Genomic DNA, 15896 nt, shown 5'->3' on the forward strand with positions numbered 1-15896 from the left:
CCATGTGCCTCAAGAGTTGAACACACATTTTGCTCTTCTACTATGCCATGATATGCTATTCTAATATTGGAAAGTATAACATTTGACATTTTGGATTTTATAACCCTCTTGTTATTATAAAACAATGCAAGTTTGGGCTTCAAGAGAAGTGGATGCTTTTCTCAAATCATTAAACACATCTCTTATTTATTATACTCTAGAATTTTATCCTTTTCTAGAATTACTTATTTTAAATGTTTTCCTTGGCCACTTTGAAAAGCTTAATGTCTGTTCTTCAATCAAAAATATGTCATAAGTAGTATGTCATGTAAAAATTCAGAAATTATACTACCAGTGTGTCAGAAGAGCGTAAGTGCATAACCTCAATGACTACAAAGAGAAACGTGTTTTTCATATTGTTGATGCCAATATGCATCTAAAACAAAATCTCACTTTCTTCTAAAGTAATAGAAGTTTTTCATTTACATTATATATCTAACCACCAGATGTTCTCACAGTTTCTTATATAATCATTTAAAATCTTTTAAAAATAAATAATGCACATTAACTATAATTAGGTGTTCTCTTACTTTTTTGTTAAGTGGCATTCTTGATCAACTAAATAGCTGCTTACATGGAAAAAACTCTCATTAAATTCTAAAGAAAGAAGCTTGGAAACCTGAAACAAAGAACATAAACTTTTATTGAAAACAAATAAGACCAGGTAGTTAGTTCTTTATTTAATAGCAGGAAGGTAGGCAGATGATAGATAGATAGATAGATAGATAGATAGATAGATAGATAGATAGATACAGAAGCTGGCAAATTCCATGTCTTTAAATGTAGTATTAAATGAAATGTAAATCTAATTTTTACAAAGAAGTAAAGCTGTCTTTAATTCCCATTCATCTGGCAACAAAAGAGAATTAAATCATTCAAGAAATTCCAGCATTCACATAATCCTCTTCAGGTATCAGGTACCAGAGTTGTTACCACCCTGAACCTTGAATTATAAAATCTTAGCTAAACCTTCATGCGTGGTTATCTACTAATAGTTATCCAGATGAGTTTAAAATATATTAATATATACTGCATGCAATAGGAACAAGACCATTGCTATTTCCAGATTACCAAGACCCAAATATCCACCTACCACTACTATGTTACCCAGGTGTCAACTCTGGCCCTGCTGTATGTGATAGAATATGGCAATGTGCAATGATACCAAAGAATGCCACCAAATGTGCCCTGCTACTGCATTACCTTGTCCACGAGCATGAATGATTTCTCAGATGAACATACCTTAACTGTATGTGATAGAATATGGCAATGTGCAATGATACTAAAGAATGCCACCAAATGTGCCCTGCTACTGCATTACCTTGTCCACGAGCATGAATGATTTCTCAGATGAACATACCTTAAAACAGTCTTTGTGGACAGAATGTTTTAAAATTGAATTATGTGGTGAGAGAACACAGCTAAAAAGTCCGAGTTTATGGAGTATCATATATGCTAATATCTTTATCAGGTTTCTTAGCCATACACTACTCATCCCACTTAAACTCCATGGGAACTTGTCAGTTACGTCTAACAAACAAGCCGTCATGTGGGTAGATTAACAGTGTAGCCCCGTTACATAAAACTGTGCTTTGAAGTTAAGTAGAAAATGATAGGGCTCATCAGGAATCCAGGAAAGCAAACAGGTTGTCTCTGGAATGATCAAAGGATCTAAATTAGAACAGGAGATTGTCCCAGTCTATCAATCTCCTACCCAACTTTATCGAAAAAAGACTGAATTTTTCTCATTTTATTTGGAAAGCTTGCATTTGTTCCAAAAGAAATTAGCAGGCTCAACATTTTAAGGGTAACAAATCTTACATAGGCAGGGTGAAGAATAAAGAAGTACTTCAATCAAATTCAAAATTGAGTCTTTTAAGTACTCCATAACAGTATGTGATACTATGGAAATATATTATATGACCAGGAAGAATTAAGAAACCTGCTATGAGAATGCGTGGGATTTGTTACACATAAATAAGCAATCGTCTAAGTAGGACTAACCCAGCCTTTTGCACCCAACGAGAAAGAAGCAAACAAAGGGTTGAATAGCACAATGAAGACTGTATTACATTCAGACAATAAGGAATTGTCTTTTATTTGGATCCAAAAGATATTTTTATCTGTGGTAACAGAAAGTTCAGAGCAATACATACAGAAGCACAAAATGAAAATTTGTGGAATAAACTCTCCAAGAGTATAAATATACTCTTTTCATAAATATTCAATGCATTATTTGACATGTTGGTTGGAGTGAAGCTCCACAAGTACAATTTTAAGCTTCTTGGTTTGGGCTTTGGTCCAATAAAGTATATATTCCCCACCACTATCAGCTTTTTCACTAAAAATATGTATGCTCACACCCTACTTCTAAAATAGTCTAAGATAATTATTTGCATTTTCATAGTAACTAGTACAGTTATGACTGCCATTGTCTCTCATTTCTAAGCAAAGAAAATGGTTTTGAAATACTGTTAATACAAGAACGGGTGGTAATTGAGTAAGGCATTTTCTTAAAATTGTGCTAAAATTGCCATTTTTATTTTTAATTATTTCCGTTGTGCTAGACAAGATTTTGTTTTCAGTAACAAAAATAAAGCTGTCCAATACAATTCTCTAGACTATTGCTCACCAGTCATCTAACCCCTCCCCGGAGCAACTTCACAATGGATTTCATTCATTTTGAAAGCATAAAGCTAGCACTTTAGCACACAGAATTCCGACAATTGCTCAGGATTTTAGTGAGGAAATTCACTGAATGGTGACACCTAGCAAGGCGATCTGTGGAATTTTCACTCAATAGATGCCAAGGAAAACCACTTAAGATATGGTATTTTTTGAAGATAAACAAAAAGGGAAAAAAAAGTTACTGGCAGAATCTATAAAAAAAAATAACCATGTTTAATGAAGGAGGGGTTTAATCCCAGGCTTCCCATTGGCCTGAAGAAAGAAAGACACCAAAAGAATTATGGGAGTCACATAAACAGTTCTCCTTTCCCTTGACTCTCTCTCTTACTATTACTACTTTTAATGCCAAATCATGCCAGACTTGCCTTTGGGGCAATGCTTGCCACATAACGCTATATTAGTTGACTTTTAAAAAGCAAACACCCAGGAATTAGTCTAAAGCCTTTTGATTTGAGGTTGCCAGAAGGAATTTTGTCTATGGTTATTTCCACGTTGCTTTAGGGTGAAAAAGACATTAAGCTCGCACATCTCTCCAACATGGCACCTCTAGGCACAACGGAGTTAACCTTTCTTTAGCTCTCATGCCGCTTCTCAGTCCCTCTTAGTTTATAAGTGCATCATCGACTCAAATTCATCAATTCTCTGTTTGGTGTTCCCTTTCCTGATTTTCCGATAGGATATCGTATTGTATCTGGAATAAGCATTCCTGGAGATATCTCCCTTCTTTCCCAACACAGGCTGCTCGTCGGGGGTCCCTGGCTGGGAGCTGGGACTGCTTAGCGGGGAGTCTTCCCTTGCATGGTTATCCTCTTTTAATTGAGAACCGTCGCTGTGATTTCTCTTAAATTCTATTACTCGAACTTCATCTTCGTCATCATTGCAGTCGTCGACGTCTTCCTCATTAATTTCTTCATTCCAAACTTCTGGTTCCTCATCACACTTAGAATGCAATATGTCAACTGGAGTAGATTTCCGGAACCCCAACCACTCTATTTCTGTTGCCCGGTAGGATGTGCTGTCATCTTCTCGGTGCTCTAGAGGTTGGTGGGCGATCCTTTCCTTCTGTGTATTCATCTCTAGGTCACTGCTGCTCAGAGGAATCTTCTTCCACGGATGCCCTGTAGCAAAATGGATTTGTGGGTCAGATGTGCTGGGGTTTCAGAGCACCTCACTGCTATCCTGTAATCCTCTAGCTCATTCTTCCAGACAGTCAGATTTCAACTTGTGCCTTATGGACTGTGACTCTGGGTTGCCTGATAAGTTTAGACAATCAAACAGGCTTCACAGTCAAAATAGTTTGCAGAACACTGCATTTTATATAGTTAAATAAATATCTCGGAACTTATGTTTTTTAAATGCTGATGGATATTGTATGTCTTCAGTAATGTGTACAACCCAACCTCATTCAATTGGAATTCTATTGTCATAGACTGGTGCATTTAGTAAGATTACTGTTCTCTGAGGCACACTTAAAATTTTTCCCTTGTGAAAACTAGACATGCATATATATGTTGAGTGTGTGTATATGTATGTATGTATGTATGTATGCATGTATGTATATATGTATTTGTATCATGCATGTATGTACATGTATATAATTTATATGTATGTATATGTACACACTCAGTACATGTTTGGAATTATTTTACATCCACAAACACATTCTTCAAGGACAATGCAAAAAATACCTCAGAGGGGAAAGCTTTATTACAATGTGAAAATGATGACTACCTGTGTCTAGTCACACTCAGAGTAATAGCTTTGACATTTGACACTGTCCCTTGAATGGTAAAGAAGAGCAAAGACTTGGACTGGAAAAATGGCTCAGTTGTTCAGAGCACCAGTGTAGCTGAAGTTTTCCTTGTCCCGGCTCCTGAGGTCTCACAGTCTCGCAGCCACTGAGACCCAAATAAACACACGGAGGCTTACAGTAATTAAAACTGTTCAGCCATTAGCTCAGGCCTACCACTGACTAGCTCTTACATTTAAACTCAGCCCATTTCTGTTAATCTATATGTTGCCACATGTTACATGGCTTTACCTGTGTGCTGTTACATGCTGCTCCATGGACGGCGGGCTGACATCTCAAGACTCAGCTTTCCTGTTCCCAGAATTCTCTTCTCTGCTTGTCCCGCCTATACTTCCTGTCTGGCTACTGGCCAATCAGCATTTTATTTATTAAACAATCAGAGCAACACATATTCACAGCATCCAGAGCAATATCCACAGCACACTAGCTGCTCTTCCAGAGAATCCAGGTTCCAGTCCAAGCACATACATGGTGGCTCACAACCATTCCTAACTCCAGTTCCAATACCCTCTTCTGGCCTCTACAGGCACTAGACATGCACATGGTGCACAGACATACATGCAGGCAAAACATTCATACACATAAAATAACACAAAAATGAAAAAGTATAAAAAAGAGCAAAGGTAGGCTGGCAAGATGGCTTAGTGGTTACAGGTACTAGCTCTTGCAGAGCAACAGGTTTGGTTCCAACACCCACATGGCAGCCTATAACTCTGTCTCACTCTAGTTCTAGATGGTCAATGCTTTCTTCTGGCCTCTAGATACCAGGCAGGAGATAAAGACACATACATACAGACAGACAAAACACTCATGTACGTAGAATAAAGCTTTTTAAGAAAGATGGTCAAAAGTCTCCAGATGTTCAGAACTCATATGCTGGCAACTGAGTCACACCCATGGCTTAGGATCTTCTGCTGACCTATAGGGATCTATAGGTAATAATTATGTTGGGCTTGTATGTATATAATGCTAGATTCTCCTGATGTTCCAAATGACAGTAACATATTATTTGGTGCCATGTTCTGGCTTTTAGAAGGCTTAAAGAACGAAAATCATTGGTTTCCAAACAGTTGGAACATCTTAGCACACTTCCCTAGTATTTCTTGATGTATAAGAATTATAAGGAAACAGAAGTTTCCTGAACAGGCACACGTGGTGGACTTCTGTGGAAGATCATCTATCCACAGGGAACAGGGCTAGTGTGTGTGGCTTCCCCATTCTCTTTCTAAGCAACATCAGCCTATAAACAAAGTAAAAAGCAGTTGCTAACTTTGTTCTCCCTTACAGTTCTCCCTGTAAGTCTGTTTTCATCAAAGGCTTTTATTTTTTCTCGGAGTCCACATCTCCATGTACTGTGAAAAAGACAAGTAGGCATGAATTACCACCCACACTAGTCCTAAACAGCTGCTGTCAATCCTCCCTTTGATATTTGTTACATTGCAAAAAAGTGGACATTAGACATTTGCTATGATAGTAGGCTTTGTTTTGTTGTATCTCCCCCCACACACCAAAAAAAATAAAATAAAATAACACACACACACACACACACACACACACACACACACACACACACACACACAAATGATCCTTTTGTTCATATACATGACTCAGGCCTAAGACTGTCAAGAATAAAATTCATCCTTCAATTTAAATTGATTAGTGTTTTTCCTCAATATTTTTAGCATCTTTATACTCTTACCAGGCATATTCTCCTAGGAGACTTTACAGCTGTTTGCCATCTTGAAAATAAAAGGCACCAAAACCAGCGCCTCTGTCACAGAGTAGAAGCACACTGTGAAAAGACCCACAGGCTGGATGACCCAAAGACCTAGGATAGAATCAACCATGACTGGAGGGGGGAAAATGTAAATGTAATGATGCCTAATGATATTATGCTATATTCATAGATTGGTGCCTAGCCCAATAGTCATCAGAGAGGCTTCATCCAGCAGTGATGGAAACAGATGCAGACCTACAGCCAAATATTAGGCAGAGCTCAGGGAATCCTGTAGAAGAGGGGGAGAAAAGACTGTAGGAGCCAGAGGAGTCAAGGGCACCACAAGAAAACTCACAGAATCAACTAACCTGGGCCTATAGGAGTTCACAGAGACTGAACTGAAAACCAGGGAACCTGCATGGGACTGAACTAGGCCCTCTGCATATATGTGACAGTTATGTAGCATGGTCCTCTTGTGGGATTCTTAACAGCAGTAACAGGGACTGTCTCTGACTCTTTTTGCTGGCTTTTGGGACACTACTCCTCATACTGGGTCACCTTGCCCAGCCTTAATACAAGGTGAGGTGCTTAGTCTTACTGTAACTTGATATGCCATATTTAGTTGATATCCATGAGAGGACTGCCCTTTCCTGAACAGAAAAGGAGGAGTGGAGAGAATTCTTTCCATTGAGGGTGGGGGTGGGAACAGAGTCGGGGCGGGGGAGAAGAGACAGGAAGGAGAGAAGGGGGCGTGGAACTGCAGCCAGGATGTATAATAAATAAAAAAGAAAAAAGGAAGGATTTAAGCAGAGGCAAATTCAGTGGTTCCCTCACTCTCCACTTGATTGAAAGCCAAGATCCTAGAAAACTGTTTTTTGCAGTGGGTCCCCTGACTGTTAAAGAAGCTGTAGGTGGACAATGGTGAGCCCTGCCTTGATAGACTCATCACATTCAAAACAGAAGGATTGGGGCAAAAAAGTTACGTAATTCATTTTGCAGAGTCTTAACTTTTACAGACTACTATCCAGTGAGATAGTCTCCTGTGGTATCCCAGTAATAACAGCCACTGCTGGTAGCACTTTCCTATGACTGTTTATATATTGTGGGAGTAGTCTAGGCAAAGGGAGAAATTCAGAAATCCCCAAACACCTCCCTCTTCTCCTTGGTATCTGCTATTTACATGGTGTTCTAAAATGTCCCTTTGGTGGTTGCCCTGTGTTTTCCCTGGCACGGTTCTAAATTAAATTGATTGGGTGCTACATGCTGACTTCAATTTGGAGATAAGCTGTTTGTAGCTTCAAGAGAGGGAAAGAGTGATAAATTAATAGATTCCATTCTGCATTGCACTCAGGAACTATTTGAACGGAAATATCTTCTTAGATGAAAACATTTAGAAGATTTTTGTAACCTTGTCTACTGACTTTACTAGACAGGTAACATAGCCTCTTCCATGCACTTTTTGTCTCATAGTTGTGATTTTGAGTAAAGAGCACAAAATTAATTTCATCACTCTGGGACACAGTTCTTTGACAAGAAATGGTTAACAATTCTTTCAGACAAAATTTCCCCATAGAGTAACTCATTTTATGAAGTTACTTTATACTGAATGTCAAAAAGAGACTTTATGCTAAACCTGTTTCTGAATCATCCCAGAGGCTGCCTGATACCCGTCTGGAGCACCAAATTGAAAAGAAAGCTTGATTTAGGGGGCTAATCTATCAAGACATGGCTATCACATTGCCATGCCAACCAGTCAGACCAATTCATACAATTTGGGGCTTGAGCCATCTGGAAAGCTGGGTAAGGTGGAACCCACAGAGATCAAGACTGTCGTATTTGCCCAAAGCAGTTGAAAGATTTTGAAGTCATTGCTTGGAACTGCTTCTCAACAGCACAAAACACTGCACGCAATGTTGTCATCATATCCAGCTGAACAGTGTTAGGAAACTAGGATTCCTGTTACCTTCTCTGAATGCCATGTCCTCAGCACTTGCTTCTTGGAGAGAAAGATCTTTGATGGCCTTGTGAATGACAAAGAGGTTCTCCTCTGAGTTTTCTAGGGGAAAACACAAATATTATAACAATGACAACATATATAGTTAAAGGTTCACAAATGATCAATTCTGATTCTAGGTGATGTCTTTAGTTTTAATTATGATTAGTAAAAGTTTTCATTCTACTTTTCTGATTCTTTTAAAATTTGATTGTGTATATTTAGTAATGAGCTCCCACAATGAGAGTCTCTATATTTGTGTGTATAGCTATTCATATTTATACATATATGTGTGTATGTATATATGCACACACACACTCACACATATATGGATTCAGACCTCTTTAGACATGAACAGAAGGGGATCTTAAAATTCTGAGTTCTCTTTTTTCAGACAACAATGGACTTGTGAGTCTGACAATAAATAGCAGTAGTTAACATTGCTTAACATTTAGAAACTATTCTAACAACTCAATAACGGTGGTTACTATTATTCTGCTTTATTCTGAGTAAAAATGCTCAGGTTTCAGGAGAGAAAACTGGGATTTCAGAGCTACCAGGCAAACCTAGATTATGAGTCTTTATGATAGGAATCCCCTATTGGGATAAGGGACTATGGTTCTTGGCTCCAGCTTCTTAGTATAATACTAGTTTATATAAAAGGAGGGGATCAAGGGGGCTTGTAAATCAAAACAATGAAGCTGAGAAAAGGAAATCCTTTACCACGGAGACTCTTCTCACCTGCAGGCTCTTTGGGTAGTACGCTTCCTTTACTGTTTCCACTTTCTTCTGGACTTCCTCTTGCAGGCAAATCTTCAAGACCGGGTTCAGCACTGTAATATGTCTGGGTCCCCCCTGCGTCAGCTGCGTCCTTGCTGGTTTGACTGATGTGCTGTTGGTCATTATCGGGTGGTCTGTCCCCATTACACTCTGTCCTGCTCAGTGTCTCAGGAGCGTCTGTCATGTTTACTGAGGTCTGATTTAGGGAAAGCAATAGAGAAAGTAAAGGAATGGATCTTTGATAAGATCTATTGCTGCAGGTCCTACCGTTCCAAACCTATCCTTAAAACATAAACATTCACTCTGACATCATCTAATAACAAGATTTGTCCTAAAGGTTTTCAGGGCTCACAATGAGTGTGATAGGGTTTGTCAGTTTGGTAGCCAACCCAGGAGCAAAAACCAGCCAATCAGCAGCCTCCCCACCACCCCACAGCCCCACTCTTAGAATTAATGTTGCCCTTCGATTTGCATAAACAAACAATCTGAAGCAATCAGTCTTTTGTGTCTGCATGCAGAGGGGGACTTGCAGCTTGTCAGTCCCCCTTCTGGGAACAGAGATTTTTGTCCCTTTCCATAATGGCCCATTGTAATTTTCCTTGTAACAGGAGCCACCATTGTTCCCAGGCTTTAATCCAGAGAGAATGACCACCTTGAGGCACATTAGTTCTGTGTAACCAGCTTAACATTTCCAAACAGATTTGGTTCGAGTAAAACCTCAGCTATTTTGTAGGAGACAATGGCATCGTTTCTCATTTATTAAAGAATAAAACCGGCTTTTCAAGGACCTGTAAACACGACAACTTGATTGTAAACGACTTTGGCAACAGATTTCATGGTATGTCATCAAGAAGCTGAGAGGGGACCTAAGAAATAAACAAGCAAATTCTGGATGTGCTAAGAATAGGAATCTCACAGTCTTGGTGTAATTCATCTTGTCTAGGGTTTCTGACTTACCTGCTTCTTTATGTCTATGGAAACCCACCTTACCCAATAAAATACTAGAATAAATTTCCCACGAAGTTTTCCCTTGCTCCAATCAGAATTATCCTTTGAATTCTATACGGGTATTTGTGATGCAGTCTGCCTTCCAGAGATTGGTTGAAACTAGGCAGCTGCTCACTTTCCTTTTGCTTTTAAAGGAATACATTCTTTCTTTTTTCGGGATTGCCCAGACCTTCCTCAAGGCCAAACCCTTGGCCAGAGCAGCTCCTTCTGAGCCCTCAATTCTGGGCTAATGTATCATTCCTTTAACAACTCTTTCCCTGACCCACAGTTTTCTCTTCAGAGTTTAATTGGTTATGATTGACTAAATAATTTCACGACAATAACCCTTTACCAAGTAAAATCTAATCTTCCTCAGAGCAGGATAAAGGGAGCTTGCTTACTTTTTTTCTCAGCATGCACCACCTGCCTTGATCTAGAGAGGTCTGAAACCGTCCTGGAAGAAACGAAGACATTCTAAAGAGAAGCTCTTGTGCCCCCCCTTCAGCTATCAGACTATTGAACAGTAGTTTCCAAGGAATTGGAACTTCCTCGGGTACTTCACGCTGGGAGAAGGAAAAGGATGAAGCCTGGTGCCAGCCAGAGAAGGCACTTGACTCCCAGGAAGAGTTTTCATACCGTTCTGTAACGTTATGAGATCACGTTGCAGCAGTGGGTGGAACCATGACCAAGACGAACAGAACTACACCTTGGCCAAGACTACTTAGCAGTAGCCATAGCTCTTGCTGTCCATTTAACCCAAAGCTCATGTCAGCACTCCATGATGAACTTGAGTTGGTGACCATAGTTTCCACATTGAACAACTCTTCTCCTATTCTTCACTGCATCTGACTCTAGTTGGTCCATTGATAACAGGTAGCCAAGCCAAATACGTTAGTATTACTGGAGATTGTGCTTCATGATGGCATCACCTTATGCTACTGAGGAAATCAGGGTCAATGATTTCAGAATGGACTCAAAAGGAAGCTCAAAGACAATCTTATTCTTACTAGTTTGAAAGAAAAACTCCCTATCAAGCAAGCTCTAAATCCCTGCACCTGCCTATAAGAGCAAGATGCAGAAGAGGAAGAGAGGAAGTTAGACCCTTTGCACTAAGCCCATTTGGAAGTCAGCCATATGATGGACAAGCAACTATACAGCACGAGGGAAAACTTTAGAGAAAGGGTAAGGAAGCCCAAATTGCCTTAAAAAGCATGCTTAGATTCAGGCCAACATCCAAAAGAGTGGGAAGGGAAGAAAAAGTTACACAATTTGAGTTAGGACTCAGAAAGAGCAGACCTAACAGAACTTCTCTACAGCATGAAGGTGTTGCCCTAGGGAATGGGGAATCTGAGAAGGAAAAGTACATTATCTCACTCAAGGCATAATTAATTATTCCGCCTACCTCTGTAAAGCAGTCTAGTGTGAGCCCACCTTTCTGGTGGGTGGTACCTTGGCCACTTGGTTTGCTGGCCCAACTGGATTAACTTATGACAGGGGAGACAATGACATGTCTCTACCTAGAAGTAGATTCTGTTTTCAAGCCTATGGGGGTACCAGCTTTCCCTTAACAGACCTTCAAATCTATTCAGCCATTAGACCTTCCTAACAACTCTGGCAGCAGGCATTCTATTTTAAAAGTTTAAATATGTGCGTGTGTTTGAAGAAATGAGTAAATCTATACCTCCAAGAGAATACACTTGAGAACATTTTTATGGGAAATCAAGAATAGAGATTGAAATGTGCTTGTAAATTTATCTCCTAAAATTTGTGTCTAAGAGGGCTGGATAGAGAGCTCGGTGATTAAGAACACTGGCTTCTCTGCTAGAGGACCTGAGTTCAATTCCCAGCACCTACATGTCCACTCATAAACATCTGTCATTCCAATATCAGATGATCCAACAACCTCTTCTGGTCTTTGTTGGAACCAGCCACACAAGTGCTGAACAGACATACAAGCAGGCAAAACACCCACACCTGTAAACTAAAATTTAAAAGATTTAAAACTTTAACATTGTGTCTAAGGATGAGTCCACTTGATTCTATATCAGGGACAAGAAACACACGTCACTGTGACATCATCTGCTCAATCCTGTCCCAGGGAAACATCTCTAACAGAGACTAAAACTCCATCTCTTGTCGTTGCCAGCTCTTCTGTCTGTCGCACACTGTCTGTTTGTTAGATGGTGGGGATGTCACACAGCTGGTAAACCCACCGATGAAGTGGGGTGATGGTGGGGGACTTGGAGTCAATGGAGGCTTTCTCACCTCAGGAAGGGCTTAACTCAGAACTTAGGGATCTAACTCAGAATCTCACAGTCACAGAAAAATTTCAGAGTCAGTAGCCTCACATTTCATCTAGAGAATCTGAAGAATGAGGTTAATGGATTACAGGGGGTGAGTTTTGGAACGAAGTTTACTTACAGGGAACATAAGAAAAAGAAAGGAGGCAGAGGTCCTGTGTTGCTGGAGCTGAACCCAGGAAATGGAATACCGTCGAGCTGCTAATCTTGGGGCTTTTTGTAGGACTAATGGCAGAAACTAGGGTGAGGCTTGGGAGGAGGTATCTAATCTAGTTGGCTCACCCATATTGTGTCTCCTCTCAGCTTTAGACATATCTTACATTCAGCTTCCAGGCATGGGTGCTCAATTAGGAAAATAAACAAGCAACCAGGAACCAGAACTCCCCTCCCCCCTGGTATTCCTAGGCCCTGGTAAGGACAGAACTACAGACAGGACCAAGGATATTTTCAACTTTCAGTCAAGGAAAGGAATGTCCCCGAAACTCTTTGACAAGTTCCTCTCTCCCGGCTCTTGCCACCTTTAATGGCACACACCATAAATGAAGCCACCTGCTATCCCTAGCCTTTGCACAGATACTCGCATTGGCCACAGCTCCCACAAGAATCTATCACCAACCACCTTGACAGCTGAGAGAATTGTCACCATGAGAGGGCAGCAGAGGGACTGAGGCAGAGCCAGTCCTTCCCAGGAGGCACACAAGAACTGCTGGAGACAGTGAAGGGGGTCTGTTCTCACAAGAAATAATCATGATAACCTATAGATAAGGAAAATTGAAGGGAATCTATGCGAGTGTGCAGAAACTGCAACTAAAGTTCAGGTACAAATAGGGACATATCAAACTCTAAGATCCTTAAGGGCAAGAAGTGACCCTCATTCAACCAAATGGCCAGTAGTACATAGAAATGTAAAAATACTCACATTAGTTTTAAAGGGCCTCTCCCCAATCACTCCCAATGGGGGTTGCCAAGGACCTCAGTTCAGAATCACCATGAAGTTTACAGAGTCTGAACCCATTGTCTTTCCTAGTTCTAGGCAACTATTACCCTTAGTAAGTATATCATATGCATGTACCCTCGTCTTAAACAGAAATTTATTTGCCTGTGATTGTTTTCTGTCTAATGGGTACTCTGACTTTTTGTGGAGTTAGAATTATTTAAGGTTTGGAGAGAGAAAAATTAATCCAGAATTTGGTCAACTTTGGCTAACCAGAGTGTTTGCTTCTGTAGGAAGTGTTTGATAAACTACAGAAAAATTAATACTAGGCGAATAAGGGATAGTGTGCCAATTTTTCTTGCACATAGGAAGAAACATGAGAAACCTTTGGCACTGACATTACTTTAACTATTCAGTGAAATGTGTTATTTTGTCCTTACAGAGGTGAGTTGTCACCCATTGTTTATAGCAATCTATGACTTGGAAAGTCTGCTGGAATCTGAGCTAATGATTCCTAATTCAAATTCTATTGTCTAATGTTCACTCAGTGAAACATGATTTTACTTTATTTAATATTCTAGAGTATTTTATTTTTTCTCTATTATCTTTTTTAAAGAAGATTTGTTTTATTTCATGGCTTTGGGTGGTGTTGCCTGCATGTATGTCTGTGTGCCATGTGCATATGCCCATGAAGGCAAAAAGCAGGTGCCAGGTCATCTGGACTGGAGTTACAGACAATTGTTAGACACAATGTGGGTGCTGGAGATCCAACCTGGGGCCTCTGCAAAAGCAACAAGAGCTCTCTATTGTTCTTAATGGCAAAGGGTGTAATAAAAATTTAACCTTTATCAAGTCTTCAGTTAAACAAAATAAAAGGAGCTTTGAAATAAATATCCATGTACTGTTTGTCAAATTTGAAATGACTAAGGTTAAGAAACAGAAACAGGATTTTGAGAGAAACCAAAAAATCACAGAATATGTGAAAAGCCAAACCATTAATTATGTTAGAGCTAAGGAATGGCCAATGAACACTAAATTTAAAAAAATTAATTCAGCTGGGCGGTGGTGGTGCACGCCTTTAATCCCAGCACTCGGGAGGCAGAGCCAGGCGGATCTCTGAGTTCAAGGCCAGCCTGGTCTCCAAAGCGAGTTCCAGGAAAGGCGCAAAGCTACACAGAGAAACCCTGTCTCGAAAAACCTAAAAAAAAAAAAAAAAAAAATTAATTCAAATGATAGTTTTTGATCCTGGAAGCATGGAGCCAGCATTCATGCAGATGGAAGTTTGCGTAGTTGAGACAGGGTTATTGTTTTAATCAGAACTGCAGGAGTAAATTAGAACCATAAAGAGATCAAATAATGACCCCATCTGTTATGTCTTGAATACGAAGTGTCACTCACAGCTCATCATGGTGAGAACATCCAGCTGTTAGCACTATGTGAGAAATTCTAGAAACATTGGAAAATAGGGCCTTGCTGGAGGAGTGGGTCTTTGCAGATGTGCCTTTGAAGGTTCCAACAGCTCCGTAGTCACGTTCTGCCGCTGTGCTCCCTGCCCTCCAAAGAAAAATGACTCTTTTCTGCCTAGTGGAAAAGAATAAAAAATGCATAAACAAAAAGAGAGCAAGTTGGCAAGGCAACTTCTTTTTGGAAATGGGGTGCACCAGATCCCAAACTGGACAAGGAAGCTGCAAACTCTAGCCAAACTGACTGCTGTCTTTTATCTCTGACACAGATGAGGACTGAGTCTGAATTGTTAGCAAGAAATCAACTTCACACTCTAGCATGACTGACCAATCAGCACAAAGAAGAGTGGAGAACTTAAGAAAATGGGGGCCTTTATAGGGCTAATTCTTCTCAATTAAAAAAAAAAACATTTCTCACATGTCACACCCTTGCACTGTCATGATGTTCTGCCCAAACACGTAGGGTTGAGCAACCTCAACTAAAACTTCTGAAACATTAAGCCAAAATCAATCCTTCCTCCTTCATATGTGTGTCAAACAAGAATGTTACCACAGCAATAAGAAAGCCATGTAACGTGCAAAGTTAGTACCAGAAAAGTGAGGCCATTGCTCTAACAAACTGATTGTGCAGTTCTTAACTACTTATGGGAGGAACTTGAAGGAGTGTTGAGAAGCTGGCTAGAGAAATCCAGAATGTTGCTGGCAGACCTTAATGGGCAATTCTGGTGGGAGCATACTGTGTCAGAATTCCTACAGGACTGGAGATGGTGAAGGTCATGAGATTTCAGGTGGGAAAGGGGGCTGTACTGGGAACTAGACTAGAGGCCATTCATGTTACATTTTAATAAAGAATTTGCCTACATTTTTGTCATGTCCTAAGACTTTGAATAAGGCTGAATTCAAAACTAATAGGCTAAATAATTTGATACAGGAAATTTCAAGATAGCATAGCATTTAGGTTACACCATAATTATTCAGAAAAGGAGCATGTTGTAGACAAAAAAGGCTACGCTTATTAAAAGATTAGTGTCCCTAAAAAGAAGCCAAGGGGTGGGAGAGGTGACTCATGGGAAATAGTGCTTACTATTCTTCCAGGGGAAAGATCTGTTCCCAGAGACCATGTTAGGTAGTTCCCAATCATCTGTAACTCAAGCTCTAGGGATCTGTCACCTGCTACTGGATTCA

At 40.0% G+C, this 15896-nt stretch overlaps 1 protein-coding gene across 1 annotated transcript; it reads right to left on the minus strand.

Moving 5' to 3' along the window:
- Window positions 1-662: 662 nt before the first annotated feature.
- On the minus strand, window positions 663-9393 carry Ermn (ermin). The gene is made up of 3 exons (XM_052724844.1): window positions 8989-9393; window positions 8218-8310; window positions 663-3845 (listed from the first exon to the last, which is right to left on the minus strand). Exons 1-3 carry the CDS (start codon window positions 9209-9211, stop codon window positions 3334-3336), a joined length of 828 nt encoding a protein of 275 aa, XP_052580804.1. The 5' UTR covers window positions 9212-9393; the 3' UTR covers window positions 663-3333.
- Window positions 9394-15896: the final 6503 nt, after the last annotated feature.

Source organism: Peromyscus californicus, unplaced genomic scaffold (genome assembly GCF_007827085.1).
Source record: "Peromyscus californicus insignis strain IS unplaced genomic scaffold, ASM782708v3 Scaffold_7__1_contigs__length_154581171, whole genome shotgun sequence".
Classification (NCBI taxonomy): domain Eukaryota; kingdom Metazoa; phylum Chordata; class Mammalia; order Rodentia; family Cricetidae; genus Peromyscus; species Peromyscus californicus.

What these genes read in the sequence shown, in the direction of transcription:
- Ermn (XM_052724844.1), bottom strand. Translation starts at nt 9,211, where the DNA reads ATGACAGACGCTCCTGAGACACTGAGCAGGACAGAGTGTAATGGGGAC. An exon ending in ACTACCCAAAGAGCCTGCAG is followed by an intron (nt 8,311 to 8,988) that starts GTGAGAAGAGTC and finishes GTTTTCCCCTAG; the next exon opens with AAAACTCAGAGGAGAACCTC. An exon ending in GGACATGGCATTCAGAGAAG is followed by an intron (nt 3,846 to 8,217) that starts GTAACAGGAATC and finishes ATTTTGCTACAG; the next exon opens with GGCATCCGTGGAAGAAGATT.